At 42.6% G+C, this 23,835-nt stretch overlaps 1 protein-coding gene across 5 annotated transcripts; it reads right to left on the reverse strand.

Annotated features, from left to right (window-relative positions):
- Positions 1–565: 565 nt before the first annotated feature.
- Positions 566–23,430, reverse strand: nin (ninein (GSK3B interacting protein)). Of its 5 annotated transcripts, none has more exons than XM_035167957.2 (29): positions 23,096–23,429; positions 20,038–20,250; positions 18,951–19,044; positions 17,765–17,937; positions 15,549–15,594; positions 15,284–15,459; positions 15,007–15,153; positions 14,596–14,763; positions 14,301–14,437; positions 13,960–14,100; positions 13,587–13,761; positions 13,351–13,461; positions 13,095–13,184; positions 12,846–12,981; positions 12,600–12,721; positions 11,157–12,280; positions 8,261–10,714; positions 7,822–7,920; positions 7,652–7,721; positions 7,397–7,564; positions 7,197–7,313; positions 6,848–6,961; positions 6,590–6,736; positions 5,907–6,086; positions 5,675–5,809; positions 5,488–5,589; positions 5,071–5,163; positions 2,139–2,252; positions 566–1,517 (listed from the first exon to the last, which is right to left on the reverse strand). In XM_035167957.2, exons 2-29 carry the CDS (start codon positions 20,227–20,229, stop codon positions 1,302–1,304), a joined length of 7,041 nt encoding a protein of 2,346 aa, XP_035023848.2. In that variant the 5' UTR covers positions 20,230–20,250; positions 23,096–23,429; the 3' UTR covers positions 566–1,301. The 5 variants fall into 5 exon arrangements, with proteins under 5 accessions (XP_035023848.2, XP_035023849.2, XP_047197585.1 ...); XM_035167958.2 differs by lacking the exon at positions 23,096–23,429 and adding an exon at positions 20,324–20,537; XM_047341629.1 differs by lacking the exon at positions 7,197–7,313.
- Positions 23,431–23,835: the final 405 nt, after the last annotated feature.

Below are 23,835 nucleotides of genomic sequence, written 5' to 3' on the forward strand. Positions count from 1 at the left end.
TTAAGGGCAAAAATTCAAAAATTAAATAATTATTTAAATTGATTAGTTCAAGAGGCAATTAAATCAAATTCAAAGAGTCTTGAACTAGTGTCAGAGTTTAAATAAATTCAAGTTACAGTTATGGGAATTCTAAGTTGAAATATATTTAAATCAATGCAGTAAAAATGCAAATTTTTAGTGGGAGTTTCATTTATGACTTCACTTGAATAAAATAAAATCTCATTTCCATATTATGTAGTGTCTACGCTTTTATTTTGAAAACCAGCAGTAGTTGCTTACTTATTCTCACTCTAAGTCAAAGTTTGAATTTAGTGAAATAGTTCTGTCTGTGTAATAAATTCACACAATCCTTCCAGGTAAAGATCTGTTGTGTTTTTACAGGATGAAGATAAAGAAATAAAAAAATAAAAGAAAGTCCCCTTTTCAACATTTACCAAAAAGCGTGTAATAAAGGCGAACTCCAAATATAGGTTTGACCACTGCTGCTCTGCTTGAGGAAAATAAAAATCTTATAACAAACAACTCTCTCTTAACAGCAGCAGAAGCAAATAAATCAAACACAATATCAGATTAAAACAATTTATATATTTTATTTATACTAAAAGCACAAAACATGACCCTGTTCTCCACCTTAGTGCTTACTCTGCATCCACCACAAAGTCATCATCCTTCACTTTAATAAAAAAAACATTTGCTATTGTGCAGTCGGAAAAAATTGCAGCTTTTTACCGACACTTAACATATTGCAACAGATAAAAAGGTTCCATCAAACATAAATAAGGGGAATTGACACTTGACAAAGTGAACGTAACTCCAGGAAGTTTGACATGTGGGCAAATACCTTGAAAAAGGTCACAGAGTTATTTGCCCGTCCTGTTGTGATTCTTCCGTACGTGAAGGCTTCAGACGGACAGACGTGAGGTGAACACAATCTCTTTGACAACAAAAGAACACTTGTATAAAAAGTACACTTTAGTATAACTTATCTCCTCCGACAGAGAGGTTTAGCATCGTGGTAAAATATTTACTCACTTATTAGTAACAGCTTCTGCTTTGCAAGATTAATTCTCATGATAAATAATCATAAAATAGCACGTTTGGTTCTTCATTGATCCGAAACAAATACTGGACATTTAATAGTAACATTTAAGTTAAAATACGCAAATAAAAACTTTAAAAATCCATTTGGTTGGATCAAAAAGATTCAATGTATCTCCAAGGACATGAGAAAGAAGCTGTGCAGTTAATGGTCGACTTCGGAGTGCTGCTCATGTCCTGAGCAGGTTTTTTTAGGAGTTGCATTATGAACACTTGTAGTGGTACGGTAGAGGTGGAAGGGGCGACGGGTTCAGGTCTCGTACGATCTTGTTCAGGCTGGAGATCTTCTCCTCCAGCAGGTAGTTCTTCTTCTCTGCGATCTTGTGCCGCTGCTCGGTGATCTCCAGAGCCTTCAGCAGCTGAGCGTTCTCCACATACAGGTCTTCGATCAGCACGTCTGCTTTGCCGTTCTTGTTGAGCTGGAAAGATTCGACGACAAAAGGGTTTGATAATTCCAATATTATAATAAAAAATGTTTATTTCATGACTGATGTATCGTATTTGCAATATCAGTCAAAAATAAACGCAATATGATTGTTTAGCCTTAATCAGTGGACTGAGAATCATCCCATAAGAGGCAAAGTAATTTTTCCAACTGTGAATTAAATGTCTGTCATGTTGTCTCTTCATTCAAGTGGTTTGATTAAGAAAAATAATGATGGTATTTATCGGCCCATGTACGATTATCAAAGTATAGTCAGGCTCTGTTGACTACTGGATTTAAATAAAATACTGTTTTAGCAGAAAATTACTCCATATTGTTCCCCCCCCCACTTCTGAATATCTAAATAAATTCTTCTGTGGCCATTTATACAAAAAAACATCCATCTTCTATAACCAGAGCACTTTTTCTTTTAGTTAATTTTAGGGAAAACGCACAATTATGTATATGTAATATAAATTGAACTGAACTAAATACCTTTTACTATAATTCATTCCTCATTTTGCCATGGATTTTTGTGTGTGAAGCACTTTGTAACCTTGTGTAGTGCCATACAAATAGTTATTATTATTATTATTATTATTATTATATAACTGACCTGGTCCTTCAGTTGAGAAACCTTCTCTTTGAGCAGCAGCTTCACGTTGTGCAGCGACAGTTCGATTTCCCTCATCCTCTCCTCCATGTTCTTCATCTTCCTCTGCCTGTCGTCCTGGTGATGAGACGGAGAATATCATCAAACTGCTGCAAATGTGATAAAATGATAATATATTTTGAATCTTCTTTACTTTGAGTCGGTGTAAATTGAAATATTCTTCGGTCAGAAACAACATAAAGACCAAATTGTTGTGAACTAGATGCTTTATTTTGTCTTTAATCCTGCATTTAGTGAGTTCTAGCACATTTCTAAAAGGAGATGATAATACACTAGAAAAATAAATAAAATATAAATAGGTATAAAATGTATTCCAGATACCTACAAAGAAATAATTTAATGCATAAATAAAATAAACGCTAACACGATTCTACTAAATAAATAATAAAATAAATCAAATATAATTCAGGTGAATCTATACATGGTGCAAAAAAGAAAAAAATTGATTCACAAACCAAAACATAGATATGACAATAATAGATACACATTGTACTCATGACACACTACTGGGGAAAAACAATGATTTGGCTCATGTGGAATTTCTAATAATAAAAACCTGATTCATTCGAAAGTTTAACAGTCACGTGATGAGTTTGATCGCTCCACGTTTAAGAAAAGAAAGAAAAAAAACACAACCCTGGAACTTGTGATTTACTTTGGTCGTGCAGCAGCAACACAAACGGCAACACACAGACCCAGACGACAAAATAACAAAATCGACAGGTAGCCTGAAGAAACATTCGACTGTGTGTGGTGTCAGAGAAGAAATACACACATAAACAAAACAGAGACAACGACAAACAGGGAGAAGCTGGTACCTTCATTAAGAAATGGGTATAAACCCTGACTGGACACAGACAGTCACACACTGAAATTGCTTGATTGTTAGAAAAGGCTCAGAAGACTGTCAGGCACTAACCTCGCCTCAACACTAACACGCCTCGATGATCATAAGGCAAAGTGTTGAACGAGATTCAACCTCGGAGGATATTTGATATATAAATAAACCCCGTCTCAGTTACAAGTGCAAAACCGAACATTCCCAGAAAATGTACCCTGTGTTTAAAAGGGACTCCCTGTAATCAAGAATTAAAAAATACATGCAGATGTTACATTTTCAACGGCATGTCTTACAAACATGACATTTTCAATGGTAATGCCATTATCTTAATGGAAATCCCATGGGTTTTTCCTGTGTTTTCCTGCCACCTGGCAGCAAAGAAATACAATTACACATTCAGGCCTTTTCAAATCAGGCACATTTGCTCACAATCTCCTATAAGGATGCAGAGAGGGCTGACATTTTGTGCTCCGGTCGGATTGTATTGCTCCGAAACAGAGCAGAGGAAGAGCAGAAAGTAGGGGAGAGCAGTCTCCGAGGCAAGAGAGGATTAAGCAGGGAAAGACGCTGGGGTTACAATCCACCGATCCGCCGGTAGCTGTCTGCGTGAGCCGCCCGCTGCTCCGGCACCGGCCCCTGGAGAGAGAAGGTAGGTTCACTTCACCAGAGCTCAGACCACTCGTCTAAAGACCAACACAGGGGCCATACACAGGCTATAGTGGCGAGGACACACAAACAAGTGTGTTCAATACTAAATGAGATTAAGAAATATGAAATAATGATGAACATAAACAGATAAAACCACGAAACTGTGAAAGGATCTAATAAAATCTTTGTAACCAAGAGTTGTAAAGTGTCTTTACACATTAATAACGTGCCCATTTCTTTCTCATGCAGTTTAGAAAACAACATTCTTCTAAGTGCATTGTTTCTTAGCTGAAGGACAAAAATACAACAGTAAACAAAGAAGAAACTTCCTTCTTTCTAAGTTTATGATAACTAGGTATTATACTGTGAGATAAAAATGACACAACAAGATGTCAGCTGCTGTTAAAATACACAATGTGATAAGTCCATAAACCTGGATGAGCTACATCTCCCTGATGGAAAGTGACAGACGTTTGTGCAAAAGGTGACAAATGGAAACCAGTGAGCAGGACCACACCCAGACGATGATCACACCACTTCACGTCAGTCCCCAGACGGCAAACTAAATACAGGTGGTGAGATCAGGAACACGACAGAACAACACACAGGCACTACAGACCAAATACCAAACCCAAAAAGTAAACACTACACACACACGACACCAGATGAAGACAAGCAGGTGCTGAGGTGGATGTGAGACAATCACCAAAAACAAGGAGCACAGCAGAACCAGCAGGAAAACAAGGGAATGGAAAATAAAAATATATCACACTCAGCTCAGGTGTTTGGAAAAATCCCTCAAATTTAATATTATTTGTTATAGATTTTAATTCCTTCATTGATTTTGTGATAATTGCTTTTCTCTGCATTTACAGCCACAAAGTAAATAAAACGTTAATTTTTAAACACCTGAATTGAGTGATTTTTTTCATGTCGACACATTTTCTAAACCAGAGTGACAGAAATACAACGGGTGTATTTACATTTAACTCCCATTATATCCTGAAAAACATCTACAACATGAGATGTACGTCCCTCTCAGGCATTTATGATGAAATTAAGATTATAAGAGCAAACAGCCGAGATGTGACAAAAAGAAAATAACGACAGTGGAAGAAAAATGTCAGGAGATGAACATAAAACCAAAACCATGCAACGATGCAATGGCACCAAATCTTCAGGTGCTAAAATATCAATTACACTACAGGAGAAGTCAAAGTCTCACAGCACACACTAGTTGGTTATAATGCAACAACCCTCATCTTCCTATGAAGCAGTTTGTCATGCTTATCTGTTAAATGTCAAATAAATTCAAATATAATTGTGTATATTTGCTCAGCTCTGGAGTCAGCTCTGGAGTCAGCGAAGGTTCAGGCGGTACAGTACCTGCATGTTGTCCGGCTCGTCACCTCGATGTTGTCCTCGGGGAATCCGGTGAGGGGACGGAGGCAGAAGTCCGACTAAGTGAGCCTGGAAGCTCTGGACACAGCAAAAAAACAATGAGGAGAGAATTACAGCCGAGACAGAAACAGTATGAACAGTATTCAAACTGCCCAACATCAGATGAATGGTTACTTTTAAATCATTAACCAGCACTACACTTCTCTAGAGTCCATGCTGACGGTGCTTATTGCCAACATCAACCTAAAACTACCAAATATTCAAAAGAGTGGTTACTAAAGTTTGGTTTCTTACTGTGTCCCGTCCTGAGAGCAGAACCAATAACGTTGCAGCATATTGATAAGACAGTCTGTAATAATTTAGTCATAAATTAAGAGGAGAAACATCGGTACCACAATGTACCTCGAGCAGCTGTGTGGACAGTCGAGCCATTTGGACCTTGAGCGCCTCGTTTTCCTGCTGAAGACTCTCCAGCTCCGTGTGTCCTCTTCCAGCTTCACAGCCCTGAAACCAATGTACGTACGGTCATTAGAATTTTAAGAGGATTCCACATGTTAAAAAAACAACAAAGGTTTACGAAATGCTTTACCTTGGTCTGTTCCTTTTGTGCCTCGAGCTCCTGCTTCAGGGAGGTGTTCTCCTGTTCCAAAGCCTTCACCAGCAACGACTGACTGGGATGTCTGTGCTGCTTCAAGGACAAGATGGTGGCATCGAGCTGACGGACCTGGAGCAGAGAATAAAAGGGTTTCAGTTTAGTGACGGGGAGAGATACAGGAGCCAGCCTGTCGGTATTTAAAGTTAACGTCAGTTGCTCAGCTCACCTTCTCTCTGGACTGCACCATGTCTCCTTTAATGTTTCGCACTTCTGCCTGAAGCCGCTCGTTCTCCTGCCTCAGCAGCTGCTGCTCTTGGTCCATCAGCCGAGACATCTCGTCCCTGTACAGCTTCCTGCTCGGACTATGCAGACCACTGGAGTGCAAGGCCATTTCTAAAACATGGTTCTGTGAGGAAACAAAAGGCAGAGGTCAACTCCACTGAACATGGATGTTTCATTGTCCCGCACAACTTAGCTTTTACTTGCAGATTGTAAATTGCGCGTTTGGTTTTAATGGTTGTTACACTTAAATATCATTAACTCCACGAGGTTAGAGGTTAGGTATTCACTGCCGTTTGTTATTTAGCAAGATGACTGAAAAACTACTGAACTGATTTCCATGAAACTTTTGTGGAGGATGAACTAGGAAGAACACATAACATTTGAAATGGATCCAGATAAAGGGTAGATCCAGGATTTTCTTTTCAGTGTCTTTAACATGACGAGACAGAGCGTATGAGCGGTTTCAGCTATCGTTTACATATATTCAGTAAGAACGTTTAATGCCACACCATCTCTGATCCCTAAAAAACATTTTTCCATTGAGTTTCACATAGATATAGAGTTCTAAATATAGATAAGATATCTGCATTGATATTAGACGGGAAAAAAAAAAGGAAAACATCTTACTTTGTCATTGGAGTTCAGCAGCCGTTTGTGTAGGACGGCGACTTCACGTTTGAGGGAGTCCCTCTCCTTCTGCAGAACACGGACGTCGGCCTTGAGACGAGAACTTTGATGGTTCACAGCCTGACAAGTTTCATCCACTGTCTTCACCTAGAGAGGAAAGAAAAGAAAACACTTTAACAAAAGTTATCTCCTGCAGTTGCTGCACTCAAATAAATGGTCCAACATAAAAATGAATGTGTGGTTGCAGGAGGCGCTCACCCTCTCTTGAGCTTTGGCCAGCTGGTTGCGGAGGCCCTGAGACTCCAGATCCACACTCCTCCGCTCCTCTAGGACATGGCTGAGCTTATTCTCCATAGAGTCCAACTTGACTGCCTGAAAACAAGAAGACGAGCGCAACTGTAATAAAAAAACCTTACTCGATAAACTTTACTGCTGAAGCTGGATCACAACAATACATCTCAGGTGCCTGAAGGCCACAAAATACTCATCTTCACTTGAATTCACTGGGAATTCAAATGAATTAGGTGCTGTTCATACTCTCTTTCTCTTTGTGTCTGTGCCATGCTTTGATTGGGTCGATGTGACGTGTCCACAGCCTCATTCTCACCTTCTCTCTGAGGTCATACAGCTGCTGGGACAGCTGGGTGTTCCTGTCCTCCAGCTGTGCAGTGTCCTCCAGAGCTTTGGTCAGCTCTGCCTCCAGTGAAGACACACACGCTGCCAGCTAACACAAACAGCCACCGATTAACTACCCACTACGACCACCACGAAACCACTACGCCCCTCCTTTTATAAAACATAGTTTACCTTGTTTTTATCTTCAGCAGGGAGCGCCTCCCTCCTCTTCTTTTCCTTCATCAGCTCTGCCAGCTGCTGTCGTAGATTCTCCTTATCAGCGATGTTTTGGAAATGTCTCTCCGACAGGATCCCGTTCTCATCCTCGAGTTGTTGGCCTTGCAAACGCAGCTCCGCAATCTGCAGGAGGAAATAAATGGACATCTCATGACATCATTCTGAATGAAGACAGACATCCAGCAAAAAGACAAGTTGCATGTAAAGTACCTGGTTCTGGAAATGTTCTGCTGCCTTATGAGCTGCGCCCTTCTCATTCCTCAAGTGTTCCAAAGTCCGTCTGAAATCAAAACAATGGAATGAAAAACGATATCATCTTACACAACTAAATAAAAATCCACTGATGAGAGGAATTGAAAATAATATTTGGCATTTCTTACGTCAACTCCCCCTGGGCCTCCTTCAAGTCCTGCTCCTTCAAAGCAGCAATTCTCTGCCTCAGCAGAAGGTTTTCTTCAGCGAGACGACAGGCCTCAGATCTACAGACAGAAAACAAGCCATTAGACAAAAATCTGAAAAATGGATTCTAACAAGCTACATTAAAAACATAACCAACAGAATCTCCAAGATTCGTTTCACTACATGTTGATTAAAAGCAGCTTATTCTACCAGATACACACATTGAACTTGCGGTTTCTTCTTTTCTTTGCATCACACAGAGGTTGAGGAGCATTAGGACACTAATCACAGGCAGGAGAAACACTGTGTGTGTGTTTGGGAACAAAGGGAGGAGCGCTCCTCATAGCACCACCAGGGATGGGACCAGGAAAAGCCACAGGATACACGGGAGGACGGGATCCTAGTATTTCTGCACGTTACCTATGGGCCTGCGTTGTTTCATCTAATGTCTGCGACTTGTCCTGGAGCTCTGTGACGGCTCTGCGGAGTTTGGAGTTCTGCTTCTCAAACTCCTCACAGCAGTTCTCCAGGTCACTCACCGCCTGAACTTTGACCTCCGGCTGACTGGTAAGATCCAGCGAATCCTCTCCCGTGGGGCTCTGCGATCGCCCGGCGTCTGGATGCATCGCTGAGAGAGTCTCATACTGCTGCTCCAGTTCGCCGAACAACCCTGACAGCCGGGCGTTCTCCTCCCTCATCCTGCTGATCTCATCCACAAGTGAAAGCTGCTCATCTTGAAAATCATGGAAAATGTTCATCCTGGTTTCGAGGCTCCAAACGCTCTTTTCAAGTTCACAGTTTTGCTCCTTCAGTTTGGCATTTTCACACATGCAATCCTCATATCGAATCTGAAGATCTGTCATTTTTAAAGCCTTTATCTCGAGCCCTTTGACGTGCTCCATTAGCAGAACCATTTTCACTTTGAGGCTGTAGTTTTCCTCCAGAACCTGGTGGCCAGTTTTGATCTTCTCACTGTTATGAGCCAGGAGACTCTCGAGTATTTCTGTCTTCTGTTGGAGCAGAGAAATCTTCTCATGCAGGAGAACGTTCTCCTCTGTGGCAGTGCTGTACAAACCCTGGAGTTTTGCGTCCTGGTTCTCACAGTCACCATCTTTCTCCAGATGTTGCAGACAATCATGTGAGCAGTCAGCGCGCTCATCCTTTCTTTTAGTGGTTAAATGTTCACAGTCCGAATCTGAAACCAATTCAGCTTCGTGTTTATAGCGGTGAGAGTTATTTGGTAAAACATTAACCTCAGGATCCTCCAGAGACAGTTCACCAGGGTCACCTGTCTCCCCCAGCACCGGTGGTTCAGCCACAGTCTCGTGACAGGGCTCATCTTCGTGGGAAAAGCTTCCAGAGTCGTCTTGAGGTTTGGACTCATCCTCACATGATGCACGAGCGGTTTCTTTCTCACCGTCTGCATCGGCATCCTCGTCTTCAAACACCTCAAGCGATGAGGCCGCTTCACACTGCATCTCTACGGAAACAGATTCTTTTTTGTTTTCGATATTCCTATGATTGGAATTAGTTCCTTCTTCACTACAAAGTCCAGTTTCTGTGGAACAACAGCTAACATGAGCGTCGTCTTCGGCTTCGTCTGAGTTCAAATCTCCAGTTAGACAATCAGAAACGACTTGATTTTCACTTTCTTCACCGATATTCTCAGTCGGAGCCATTTGATTGTCTTGTTCTGGGTCCTCAGAGTCATCATCGGTAGCAGGGACCTCATTATCATATTCATGACAAACATTTATGATATTTTCAGGGCCTCTGTGCTCAGCATCAAGTGCATCCATTACAGTCTCATCTAGAAAAGGTGATGAACAATCTAGCTCCTGATTAGAGGACTCAACAAAATCATCGATCTGGTTTTCAGGTGATGGACAAGTTTTCTGTTCTTCACCAGAAAAAGAAATACTTTCTCTAATGTTTTCATTTTCCTCTGTAAATGGGACTAAATCATTTGATCCCCTAATTTCTGTTTTCTCATCGTTTTCCATCGAGGTTGAAACCTGATCGAGTTCCTCCTCTAGCTCTTGAATTCTTCTTGTAAACATCTCTCTCTCTGCTCGGAGATCGTCTTTGTCATTCTCAACATTATCTTTTAACTTCTCCTCGAGAACAGATGCATGTTCCTGTAGCTCCTTCCTTTCAAGTTCAAAGTCCTCCACCGCCTGTTTAAGCAGCAGCTCCAGCTCCTCGATCTTCATCTTCAAATTGTCTCGCTCCGTCAACAGTCCAATCCGCTCCGTTATCTGACCCTCAGAAATCCCCAGCATCTCGTTGTATCTGTCCTCAAGTTCTAACTGGTTGCTCAGATGCTCTGTCCGCTCCTGTTTGAAATCCTCCACCGTTTGATTCAACAGGAGCTCGGCCTGCAGAGCTTTGGACTCAGACTGAGCAAGAAGCTGGTCTTTGACTTCCAGACTTTCCTGGAGACGGTTATGGAGGTCGTTCAGCTGCCTGCTGAGCTCTATCTCTTTTGTCTGGGCCAAACTAATGAAGTCATCCAGTTCCTTCTGCAGTTGCCGGTTTCTGACGATCACTTTGTCCAGTTCTTTCTTGTGGAGACTCTCGAGCTCACGTCGTTCTTTGGTCCACTCTTGAGTCAGGCTCTCTCTCTCCTGCTCCATTTCCTCCTCCATCAGTCGTCTGTGTTCCTCAGCATTTTCAAAAGCCTCTTGCATCTGAGCCTCCCAGTGTCGCCTCTGCTCCTCGTGGCTTTCAGAGAGCGCCCTCAGCTCACGTTGGTAGTGCTGATCGAGTTTCAACACGTCGGCCTGAAAACGCTCTGTGACCAATTCTTGATCACCCGAGAAACGCTCTTCCACTTCTTTGATTCTGTGGGTGAAGCTGATCTGGATTTCCCTCCTGTACGTGGTTATTCAATGAATGTTACGGCAACAGGATTAAACTCTTATTTGTATAATGTCAACAATTCTGGACAAACACATTTTTCTATTTGAGCTTATTATAAAAGGAATAGTCAAACATTTCAGAAAATGCACTGCTTTCTTGCTTTGAGTTAAAGGAGAAGGAGAATACCACTCCCAAGTCTTTACAGTAAACAGAGCAAGGAGATCCTAGCTTTGTATAAACACTGGAACAACGAGTTAAACAGTTCGTCACTACCAGCACCTATAAAACTTAAAGGTCGGGTTGGTAGGTAAGCAAAACAGACCAGGGAATGAAACATTACAACGTAGAACAGAACCAAATGGACAAATTCGAATTTGTAACTCAACTAGAAAGCGCAATAAATATGAAATTTTCCTGTTACCATGAGATAAATAAAAATTCAGCGAAGCCTCACCTCTCCTGAGCCATGTCATCTCGCAGTTTGTCCAACATGCTGCTGAGTGCGTTCCTCTCCTCGCTGTGCTTCGCAGTCCGCTCCTTCATGGCCTCTCGGTGGCTCTCCTCTAGAAGAGCCCTCTCCTCCGCCATTGAGTTTTCTAGTCTCTTCTCCACATCCTCTCTCTCAGTCTCAAGCTTCTCCCTCTCCTCATTCAACCTGTCCTCGAACATCCCTTCATAATCCTCCTCCAGCTGCAGCCTCTCCCTCTCCCACTCCTCCTTTAGCCTTTTCTCTTTCTGCTCAAACTGCTCTTGTAACTGCAATCTTTCCTCAAGAATTCTTTCGTGCAGCGTGTCTCTGTGGTGCTCCTGAAGCCGAGCTCGCTCCGTCTCCCACTGCTCAGTGAGCTTGCCGTCCTTCTCTTCTTGTTCCTTGACGAGTCTCAGCATCTCCTCCTCGAGCAACACCTGCAGAGACTCATTATTCTGCTCATCCAGCTGAGCTCTCTCCTTCTCCCACTGCTGCGTGAGTCTCTGCACAAACGCCTCCTGCTGCTCCTCAAACCTCAACCTCACCTCCTCTAGTTTCGCCTTCAGTTCAATCTCATGTCTCAGCTGCAACTGTTCCTTCTGGGTTTCACACTCATCTAAGAACCTCTTCTCCAACTCAGCCCTCTCTTCCTGCACGTTCTTCATCTCCTCTCCCAGTCGGGCTTTAGAAAGTTCCACATGCTCTTCCTCGAGTTTCTTCATCTCAGCAGCATGTTGTTTTTTCAGAACGTCGATCTCAGAGTGATGGATTTCATCTGCCTCAGACTGTTCAGCTTCAAGGTTCTTCAGCTGCTCCTCCAGGTCAGCGGTGCAAGTGTGGGCCTCCAGCAGCTGTTGCCTGAGGTTTCCCACTTCCTCCTCTTGTAGCTTTTCAAGCGCTTCCCTCTCCTCGGCCGGCCTCCGCTCCAGGCAGAGTCGCTCCAGCTCCACTTGCTTGAGCTGGCTCTGGAGCTCCTGTGCGTGGCTCTGAAAGCTGGCCAGCTCTTCCCTCAAAGCCTGGACCTCCTGCTGGTACTGGAGAGCTGCGATGGAGTTCTGGTCCTGCTGAGTCGCCCTCTGCTGGTCTACCATCGTATCAAAATCATTGATCTGGAGAAATAACAAATGCAGAATAAAGGAGTAGTTTAACATTTTGGGAATTGCATTTAATTGCTTTCTCACAGACTTTCATCTGACATTCAAATGTTAATGTCATTTCACTGCCAGAAAGAAAACATCAACAATGGTTTGAGGCACCGGAGTTAATTGTTTATTTAACATCAAACAAGTCGAGATCTGTGATGCAGCCAAGAAAAGTAAAAAATATAAAGTGTATATAAAGCGTATATCAATGACTAAAACGCTATATGCTTCAATTCACACTACTAATATCGCATCAATGTCTCTACTTGATATCTTCTAAATGTACCTTGGTTTCCAATTGGTTTCGCAGTTGCTCCATTTCCTGAAGGTGCTGCTCCTTCAGCTGCTCCATCATCATCTCCGCCTCCAGACTCATGCTGAACGGCTGAACCTCCTCGGACCCGATGCCTGAAAGAAAAGTAAAATTAGAAGTTTGTCGCTGTGACTTGTTTCAGTGCAAAACGTCAATGTTTCACAATGAAAAGTTGTAAGTGCATTAACATCATTTCAAGTAAACGTGGTGTAATTGAACCTGGATCAGACTCCATTCCAGGACTTTTACTCTCCAGCTCTTCAGAAAGCGGTTTGTTGCAGGGCTGATGAACTCGACCAAGACTGTGGAACTCTTGCAACTCTGACTGGAGCTCGTCGATGCGATCCTGCAGCTCCTACAACAAAAAGAAACATGTTTGAATTTTTTAATGACTAAAATAAGTAATTCTAACACTAATATTGCCGTCACCACATGTTACTGTATTCACAAACAGGAAGAAAAGATTACCCTGCACTGAGCTTCATGGCCACTGCTTAGATGTCTCATACGTTCCTCTTGGAGGAAGAATTCTGCACTGCCAGGGTCCAAGTCTCCAAACTACAGAAAATAAGAACAGACTTCATACAATTAGAAACAGCAATACAGAAATAAAGAGCTTTGATAAAATAGGACAGAACCAGAGGTAGGCATGTTCTACAAAAAAGTCAGTTTTATGAAATGCAGAAAGGTTCTTACAGTATGTACATTCAGAATATGTCTGTACCTTTTCTTTCATTACTTTCTCCAAACTTGTCTGAAGCTTTGAAATATGACTTTGAGCCTCTACTAGTTTGTCGGTGCTGTCCAGCACGTCCATCTCAAGACGTCTGTTTTCCTGGAAGACACAGATAACAACATGACATTGGTTAGTTTACGCAAATCAATTGGTAAAGAGATAAGAGTAATTAATATAGAGGTCAACAGTACATTATAAACATCACTAAAGAATCCCTGTGGTACCTTCACAGAAATGGAGAGGTGGTCTCGGAGAAAAGATTCATCCTCCCTGATCTTCTCGATCTCTGCCTCCAGCTCCTCTCGCTGCAGGCCCGCCTGCTGCTGGATCTGGTCCATCTCCTGCATCAGCTCTGATCGCACTGCTGCAAGCTTCTCTTTCTGCTCCTGCTCAAGCTTCCTGCAAACACGTAGCCACAGAGAATCCACAATGTCTCAATATTCAAACGTACAATAGTCGAGACAGAGACAAGAGGTGACATAATGCATGTTGAGACAGAAAAATTACATAAAAAACGGATACAGATCTGTATATTCAACATGGCCTGTGGTTGACATAACATGAGTTTATAAGACCGTGATTAGAGATAATATTTACCTGAGCTTGAGGTTATTCGTGTGCTCAATCGCAGAGTGATGCTCGTCCACCTCAGTGGCGAGCTGAGTTTTCAGCTTTTCTGCTTTTTCCAGGTCGGATCGGATTTTCTCTTTCTCCCTCAGTTCCCTGTCTACGCGCTCTCTGATATGAGAAAACAACGAGGACAATAATTGTACAAACCAGAGGTACGCAACATGAAAATTCAAAAATAAACAACCTCACAAATCATAATCGTCTTGGAGATTTTATGTGTCTTGTTAATCAGCAGATTTATGATTATTCTGAATATAGTTCTTCAAACATAATCAAAGAGCTGCATTACACTGATGACTCGTACTCACAGGAGGTGTCTGATCTCAGCTCTGAAGCTCGCCAGAGCCGCTTGGTGAATCCCGTTCTTAGTAAGGAGCAGCTCGTTTTCAAGTGCCATGGTGAGATCTCCAAGACTCAGTTTGCCATCCAGGTCGAAATTCAAAGCCTGGGAAAAAAACAAACATTGTAAATAACTTTCTTTAAAACAGCAAAAACATTATGACATGCTTTCTGTCATTGGTTGTTAAAATGTCTTTAATTTTTACATGCTAAAGATAATTAGTGGCCCCAGCCCTAACTAGAAGAATACATGTACTGCTGTACCTGCAGGATCTCAGTGCTGTTTTCAATGCCTTCGTCTATCCAGGCATCCAGAATGTGTTCGGCTGGAGTGAAACCTGTTCCATCATCAAGGATGGAGAAGAGACGCATGCCGATGGTGCTGGTCAACACAGAGGAGGCGGCGATCCTACGGCCTCCTTCATCAAACGGCTGCGTGGAGGGAAAAACTGTCAATCTCCAAAACTTACACTTAATCTTCAATTATTCAATTACAGAGAAACTAGAAGGGAAACGTTATTTTGTCAACCATCAATTTCACTTTACGTAACTTTTTCAGTTCATGGCAATTTGTGTAAAAACTCTTTAATAAAGCGTCAACAAATAAACAACAAACAATTAATTAACAAGGGAATTGTGCTCACAGTAACCAGGTAGAACTGCGGGGGGGCGTACCTGAGTGGAGTGATGTCTTTTCAGCTGTCTGTAGGGCGTGGAGGCGGAGGGTGTGGGGGGTTTGTTGTGGTTTACAACCCTGGATACGAGCTCCTGAACGTTCATAACTCCTCCGCCAGTTAGACTCTGGAGGAAATCCTCATTTATCTGAAAGGTGACAGTGGGTTTTCATTACAGCAACGATATTTCCTCGAGAGAGAGAACAGTGTAATCAAAGGAAAAACAAGTAAACAAGACAATGTGAGAGTGTATGTCAAATATAAATGCCACAACTAACCTCCAGGCCCAGATGTTCACAGACATCGAGTAGCTCCGTGTGATCGGCACATCTGTCCCAAGGTACGTTCAGCTCCTCACAGGCTTCACGCAGCCTCTCCTCTAAACCGGTCGGCAGAGGAACGACAGATCCCCGAGGCGTGCTCGGCTCATCGGGGTTCCAGAGGTGCATCTGGCCTAGACGCAAGAAAACAGATGGTGACTGTTTACTGACAGTTTGAGGAAAATTTTAAAATAAAAATAAAAATACTGCTTCTTTGTCGTACCTTCGGCCTCATACTCCTCCGTGTTTGATTCGTGGGCATTCCAGCGCTGTAAGAGACAAAAAGAAATTGAATAAAGAATTTGCCAGATCAATCTCCTGTGACAATCTGCATTTTAAGTTTTTAAATGAGGCCAGGTCGAATCCGGGTGCAAGGGGGGGGCCTGGAGTGTGCCACAAAACAACACAGGAGCTTTTGTGATGGCATGAGGCCTGAGGGGGGGGGGTCAGTGGGTAAGTCAGGGATAATAGAAAAATGCGTCATGGAAAGAAACTTCTTCATTTTCCTCCTGTCAGACACAGACACGACCAACATTTCTTACTCAGACTTCTCTGAATACGTGCACAGGAAAAATTCTAATCTTATCACCCATAATTCTTCCATGACAGCTGGAAAAACTGGTGCTGAAAAAGACTGGGATATTAAAAAAATGCTGAACATGAAATAGTACAAAAGGTTTGCAAGTCCCACAGAAAGATTTAAAGATAATTTCTTAATCAAAAAATATAATGAAAACTTCTTTTAATTGAAAGTCTTTGCACAGAATCTCCAAAAACAAGAAATATGAAAGGAGGAGGGGTTCCACTGGGTGCGACCCACTGCTCTCCAGCCCAGTCCCTTCGTGGCCGTCTATTGTTTGGCAAGTAGACGGTGACGGAATGAAGAACAGATGGGATTCTGCAAGTGGCGTTTTGATACATGGTGTATAGGCATCCGGGAGGGTGGGGGTGGTGGGGCTCATTGTTTCTCTTTCACGGCCAAACTCCCTCCTCCTCCTCCTCCTCCTCCTGCCAGAGCGCCGGGCCTGTAGTCTCTGTGGCAGAGCACCCCTGACCCAGCCCCATCTGCTGGCCTCCCCGGGCTGGACATTGTAGCATTGTCACAACCTAGATTAGTCAACACCAAGACACGCTTCACTTCAGGGTCTCAAATAGTGTTTGTCTTGGCGCTGGCCGGCCTCTGGGGCGGAGTCACAGACAACACACGGAATATTAACACATCCATCCACACACACACACACACACACACAAGCTGAACTGGCCGTCATTGTGGTGTTTTGTTGACCAGTCGTTTCTTTGTCGAGATTTAATCTGGTTCCTTCAGCACATCCACGCTTCAACATCAATATTAAAAAATGGCTCCGTTGTCTTAAACCTAACACTAAAGTCGTAGCGGTCAGTAATTCTTAACCTTGCATGTTTTCATTATTTAATAATTTACTAATCTGTTGATTATTGTTTCTAATAATGAATCATTTAGTCTGTAAAATATTGGAGGCCAAGAGGATGTCCTCAAATTGCTTGAAAACTCAAAAGGTAAAAAAGCAAATCGTAAATATTTCAGAAGCTCGAAGTAATAAATGCTGACACCTCCTCTTATTAGTTACATAGGCTACAGATAAATAAAATAAATATCAACTTCATTTTCAGAGCCAAAATGTGAATTCTTGCAGGAATTTCCAACAGCAGGTCATTGATGCTCAGACAAAGTGTGAGCGGAGGCTTCCTCACATATGTCAAACAACTCTCTGTGTCCGCAGTGAGAGCTGGATTAAAATAATCCAGAAGATCAAGCAGGAGCCACGCAGAGAGTTGAGCTGGACGAACTAATGCTGTGTAACTGTCACACTAAAACCTGAGCAGACTTAGGGACACATTTAATGTCAATTTTAAATAAAAGGAGGACAAATGACAGCAGTCACTGGGGATATTAACTATAAACACTACAGTGTGAACCTGTCTCACTCTTTATCAGATGAAAACTCGGATCTACTTGGACATGATGGGCAGTAAATTCATGGATCACTGTGCTGTTGCCGTGTCAACCAGCAGATGCTCAGGGCAACAGTGAACACTTATCGACTCCCATAGAAACGCTTCATGAAACGTTAAACTAACAAAACTGCACGATGCTACACAAACATTGCGGATGCGTCCTGTTGACCTAAGGCTTATTGAACAGTAATTATCCTCCCAGTGTTATTTACAGCCAGAACAATTTTATGCAATGACCAGAGCTCTGTGAATCCTGTGTGGGAGCGTCTACATTACATTTCAGGCTCTACCCTGCATACCTCTAAGCTGATTAGCTAAGAATAACGCGTTGCCACCAGGTCTTTGGCTGCAGAGAAACACAGAACATCCAAGGACGGAAGGCCGATAAGGATCCGAGCGTCTGGAGGTTCAGAACAGGAGCTGGAAAAAGTCTTAGACCTTTACCTCACGTTTCCTCGGAACGGCTGAGTCATAGTTGTCCTCCAGATCCTCTCCCTCCGCTGGGTTCACGTTGGTGACTTCAGATAAGTCGGAAATAGGCTCCACTAAATCGGGCGTGGAGCGGCGGCCGTAACGTTTACTGCCCTTCACAAACTTTGGTTGGATCTCTGGAGACTCTGAGGGGACAGAGGGAGAATGAATTGAATATTAGCTTGTATATAAACAGACTGCATGGTTAAACAGGGATTCTGCAGTTAAATTCTATTTAATATTACAAACTTGGAATATCTCAGCATGCACATAGCATTTCACAGTCATAAGTACAAAGCCGTGGAGACAGTATGACCTAGGATTATTTATTATCTATTACTTCCCTGCACTCCCAGTATTACCGATAATTTCTCATTATGCAATAATTTAATTTAAAGTAATCTGGACCTGAAAAAGAAGCAGAAGATAAATGTCTGGATTAAACAATGAAAAATGGCTATTTAAGAAAATGCATGCTTTGTTTTTGCTAAAATTGACAGGTTGAGCTTATTATGAATATGAGCAATATAACAGCGTTTGCTACAGGTCTGATGGTGCGGACAGAGATTTGCAAAGTTAAAAATTAAAACTTTTTAAATACCTTTGAAGGCCGATTTAAGAAAACTGAACTCAGTGCTTTTTTTAACCTTTACAAAACCTGCAGATTTCCTGTCACATACAGGGAGTATTATCAGCTGTAGCCTCCAGCAGCTACTTCTCCAAAAGAAGTTACTTCTCTAAAAGTGGTAACCTAAAAAATATCTTGAACCAACATCACATTTGTTTCAGTGAAACAGAAAGTACAAGACGACTTTCATTTTCACTATAAGCACCCGGTCGGTTACCCCTGTTACTAAAGAACAGGCCGTGCTAATGGTGCAACCATGACGGTGCAAACAGTTCAGCTGACAGCTAATTGGTTTGGGCCGACACTTTTGGCTCAGTGCCTCTGTATGTTTGTTTACAGCTGAATCAGCATTAGTGCTGTTCTACTTATTCAGCCGACACAGTCTCTTTCTCCGCTTTGATGACTTGGTGAAGGGAAGAGGTTTCTTTAAAGTTCAATATTAAACTGATGCCGATATGAAACAAAGTTCTGTGTGCTCAATCGGACTCTGCCGGTGTTTTGTCTCCGTGAACTTTTGAATCCCACCTTTACCTGGTTTCTGGAAAGTTTCCTCCTCTGCTTGAGGCGGCTCGATGGATGATGACAAAACCAGAATCAGTGCATTCTTGAATTGGTCAAAGTCAACCTGCAACAAGAAATAAAAAAAATAAATAAAGAGATAATGCATTGAAGTAAAGTTTAAACTAAATGTGAAACTTCTTTGTATAAAATGCAAGCAATGCCGAGTATGTGAAGCCAAGTAAAAACAAAAAAAATTGAATGTTCATGAAATTCCTCAGACTGGGTGTAATTCCCTGTGAGGACGGAGGCTGGGTGTCCCTGGGTGTCCCTGGGTGTCTGGGTGGAGGACGTCACACTTCAAGAATCAACAGCTGCTAACCCTGAGTATGGAGATTTTCTTTGTGCTGCAGAGGCTGGCGGCTGGGGGGGGTTCTTCTTTTTGACCTTATTGTTGGATGGTAGGTAATCAGTCCGCTGGCCCCTCTGCTAACATTTACCCCGCCCACACACGGTCCGCACTTGCCATACAATAGCCGATCCGTCTGTGCACACGCGTATAGACATGCAAAACTTCATGCAGACGTGTGGAGGTGAATAGTTTGTACGTTCTCATCCTTCTACGGATGATAAAAATCTATGTGCTGGAGATTTGGTGAATATAAGTTCATTCATACACATCTGACCAGTGTCCTCCTCGTTTCATACATTTTCACATGGAGCACCCTCACACAGAGAAGGCTGATTGTCTGGCTCTGTTGTCCTGACGACAGACACCTGGGCTGATGGGTGCACGTTTTCTCCCAACAAGACGACAAACAAAGCACCAAAAAAAAAAAGCCTGGATACACAATGACCTGAATTCTGGAGTGGCTCAGCGCAGGCGTCTGCCCAACTGAAAGGACAGAGGACCCTACACACAGGGAAGCCAGGAGGGCACAGCTCACATGTACATCAGAGGAGGAACAATAATTCTCTTGTAAAAACAGCGATGCCGAGAAAATCACCCCCCAACGGTTCCCCACCACAACACGCAAAGGAGTACAAAGACGTGCAGTGACCGCTCGTTTCCACGGTTTATCACACTGACTTCTTTCAGGGGCCGAGGGGGTGAACTCACCCTGGCGGTGAGGCGGTCCTGGTTCTGCAGGAGTGCGTGGAGAAGAGTGGGCGTGGCATCTTCCAGGCGCAGCGACTGGCAGAGGTCCGAGAGCTCCTCTGGCGACAGGGAGCCGCAGCCGCTGGTGTCGAAAGTGTTAAAAAGTTCCTTCAGCTGCTCCTCGTACTGGTCCTGCTCTTGGCCGTCATCCATCCCACAGGACAGCAGCCGGCCCTGAAAATAAAGACGTCCTTTAGAAAATCCCTTCATTGCATTTTAGCTGACGTGTCCGTGCAGAGCGACGTACCACAACATCATTGGCATTGAACTCCACTGTTACAACGCCAAAAATAAAAATCAGATAAAAAAAAAAGGTGAAAGTCTCTTCAGTCTATATTTACAAGATAGTTCGTCAAACTACAATTAAAACTACTCCCAGCAAGAGAGTGAACATGGAGCTCAACAGGCTGTTTGTCTGACAGCACCTTCATGTGGGAGTGTTGCCGAGCGACTGAGCGACCGACACGCAGCTCCACCGTCATTTGTGGTCAAGACGTTGCTAATCCAATTATAGTGATTAGGCAATCGGGCAAATTGATAGACATGACCACGACGCTCTGGACACTGAGCCGGGACATAAATACTCCACCAGCAGAACTTGACAGAACCATAAATTACAGAAATAGTTTTTGTAGTTTACAGATTTCTGATTTATTTATAAATATTATCAGCAAATTAATTAATTTGAATGTAAAACTGACTTTTTGACACCTAGTGTAATAAAAATGATTACGTTTTGAGACTAAACACTGTGTAAATTAGTGACAATGACCAAGGACAAAGGCAATAAGGTGGCAGTGAACCAAGTGGAACAAGCAGCAGGGGACTAATTGAGGAGGTTACACCAGAAACTTCTGCCAACTTGGATCTGGCGACGTGTGGGGATCAGTTACACACAGACAGAAAGTTTTTGTTCTTCCGAATTTGGGACGCCTCATTTCTGTTAGTGGAAAAACAATGAGAACTGCTCGACGGAGAGCAAAGCACAGGCAGAAGACTGGAGCTCAGCTCGGTAATTAAATGCAGAGGAAGCCTCAATTCTCTCCGAGCAATAAAAGAAACACAAACAATGATTCTTAATGATCTAAGTGGCTAATTGGTTATTTAAAGAGATGAAGGTGAGAAGTGCCCGGGGGTCAAAAAGGAAGAGTGTTCACAATGACATGACTAATAGAAACAGATCAGTTCATCCACCTGATGCTTGAGGTTCACTTCAGTTTACGTGACTGGAAATAACTACTTCTATTTTTACAATACATATATTTTAAGCGTGACTTCTTATGAGAACATTTCTGCGCCAGTCATTATTTTGCTTTCTAGTGTTTATTGAACTTTAAACTCTTTCTTCAGTGCCTTTGTGCTACTTGGTACTATAAACTTTCTTCAAGCTTATTCCTGCATATTTGCAAGTTTGGGCCTTTATATATCCAATTCAGTGAGCACCCCCCCCGACCTCTCCAGCTTTTCCAGCTGCTCTCGGAGATCCTCGAGCACTCGGCCAGGTGTCCCCCACACCCCAGACTCGGGGTTCCCCATTCACCACAGACAATGGGCTGTCCACAAAACCCAAAATCAGTATTCTGCATCTGCACATTTGAGTGGCTTATGAAACACATTAAAAAAAATCATGGTTCGGCAGAAAGAAATTGTGCAAAGTGTCGAGAATTAAAAACTATTTCAGGGTATTTGCAAAAATGCGCTCCATCCTGACCCATGTTGGGAAGAATATAGCAAAATAAAGGTTAGTGTGATGATTCTCTCCTCAAACTGGTTTTGTGCCGGCAACCTCTGAGCCAATTAGCCCGGTGGCCCCGCTGCTCGGCCCCTGGTCAGTGGTCCCACAGCTGCTGAGGCCAAAGACTCTCACCGGTCCAGGTCACAAGTCTACGAGGTTAATCCTCACACTACCGCTGCATCCACTGGTGCTGGTGGGACTGGTAGCAGATGTCAAACCAAAAAGTAAATAAGTAAATATCCCATAATATATAGATATTTATGAACCGGCTGTTCTTGTCGGTTATCAAAGTATTCTCCAAATAGTCTTTTATCATATTGCATTAGTTTTTCTTGCAACATTATGAAAATTAAAATCAGTCTGCACAGCCTTAAGACCATCATATATTTTATATATATCATATTTCACATCTATAAAAACCAGGTTCTTGAAGTCTCGCCCATTATTTGAATGATTTGGATTATTTAATTAAAATTATAAACAGTTATACGGTTTTCATTTATCCTTTCATCATCATTTTAATCTGCTTTAAAAGTGTGAGGCATATTTTGTATTATTTGCTTTAATTTGCTGTCTTTTCTTTACATCACATTACCTATAATTATATAACTTTTTAGATACATAGATATATAGATGTGGTAATGGAGATATTGACAATACAAATATTTTAAGCGTAAGGTGATTAAAAGACAAATAACCGAAGGAAGAATATTGAAGCCGCATATAAATACAGATTTAAAGATGAATAACTGAAGCTACACAAGTTGTGCATTAGACACAGGTAGTTAAAAGTATGGTACAGCAGATGTTTTAGTTTGAAATAAACAATTTCCAAGGCCATGTGTGAGTTTTTGAAAAACACTGAGCAGCTTTGGGACCAAACCAGTAAGTGAACCCAGTGAAGAGTGAAAGTGTGGATGATGAGCTCAGGGAAGACAGAGAGAAAAACAACCAGGAAAAGTGTCAATAAATCAGATTGTACCTGATGCTAAGTGATCCAGTACTGAAAACAGTCTTATTAGTAATGATATGTGATCCAGTGACTCGCAGCTGCACCTGAATGAAGCTCAAACTGTTATAAGCTCCGTGATAATATGTTAAAATCCGGTTCATCTACATTAACCAGGTTCTGAGTGAAGTGTTGTGCTAAGCTAACAAAGCTAATCCAGCAGCAGGAGCGCTGGGGCTCAAAGGTTCGTCCGGACTTCATCCCAGGATTGGCCCCTACAAACGGCCTCGGGGGAACGTGTATCAGCGGGAACAACGTCCCGCAGAGCCACTCACCAAAGTGTCCGGACCCGGGGCGACTCTCGGTTCCTCGTTTCCAGCGGAAATCTGCGGATGAAACGCGGCCACGAAACTAACTTTCTTTCAAAAAAGCAGCCTCCTCCCGCGCGGGTGCACTCAGCCGCTCCTCCGCACAGACAGATGGAGGGGGTCCCCGGTGGGTTTCGCCCCGTGGGAGCTCGTTAGGTGTCCGGGAGAAAGTGTCGTCTCTGCCCGGGGTGGTGTTTGCTTTGTGTCCGAGGCTGTGACATCCTCCTCTGGCTGGGGAGCGGATTTTGAAAAGCGGCCGGAGGAGGAAGGGGCGGTGACCGGGAGCCTGAGTGGCCACAGCCCGGCCCCCTGCGGACCGGAGCCCCGGAGACATGGAACTACAATACGAGCTAAAGAGACAATAACTCCACACCTATTTCTATCATCTTTATCATATTATTATTATTTTTATACCTTTTGCTAGTTTTATGCTTTTATCCAAAGTCTGTTTTATTGGTAACTTGTTCTTATGTCATGTTTTATTGTAAAGCACTTTGTATTTTATGTATGAAATGTGTTGTGCAAATAAAATATATTATTATTATTATTGTTATTATCATATAAAGTTCAACCTAAAGAAACACTATGCACCTTTTCACCTTACAATCATCCAGCTGGAGTTTTTGTTTGATGGTTCAACTGACTTGAAACAGGGAGAAAGGTTTTAAGTTGTTAAAGTTGTAAGTTATTTTAATCATATGTAAGTG

This window comes from Hippoglossus stenolepis, chromosome 10, assembly GCF_022539355.2.
Source record: "Hippoglossus stenolepis isolate QCI-W04-F060 chromosome 10, HSTE1.2, whole genome shotgun sequence".
Taxonomy (NCBI): domain Eukaryota; kingdom Metazoa; phylum Chordata; class Actinopteri; order Pleuronectiformes; family Pleuronectidae; genus Hippoglossus; species Hippoglossus stenolepis.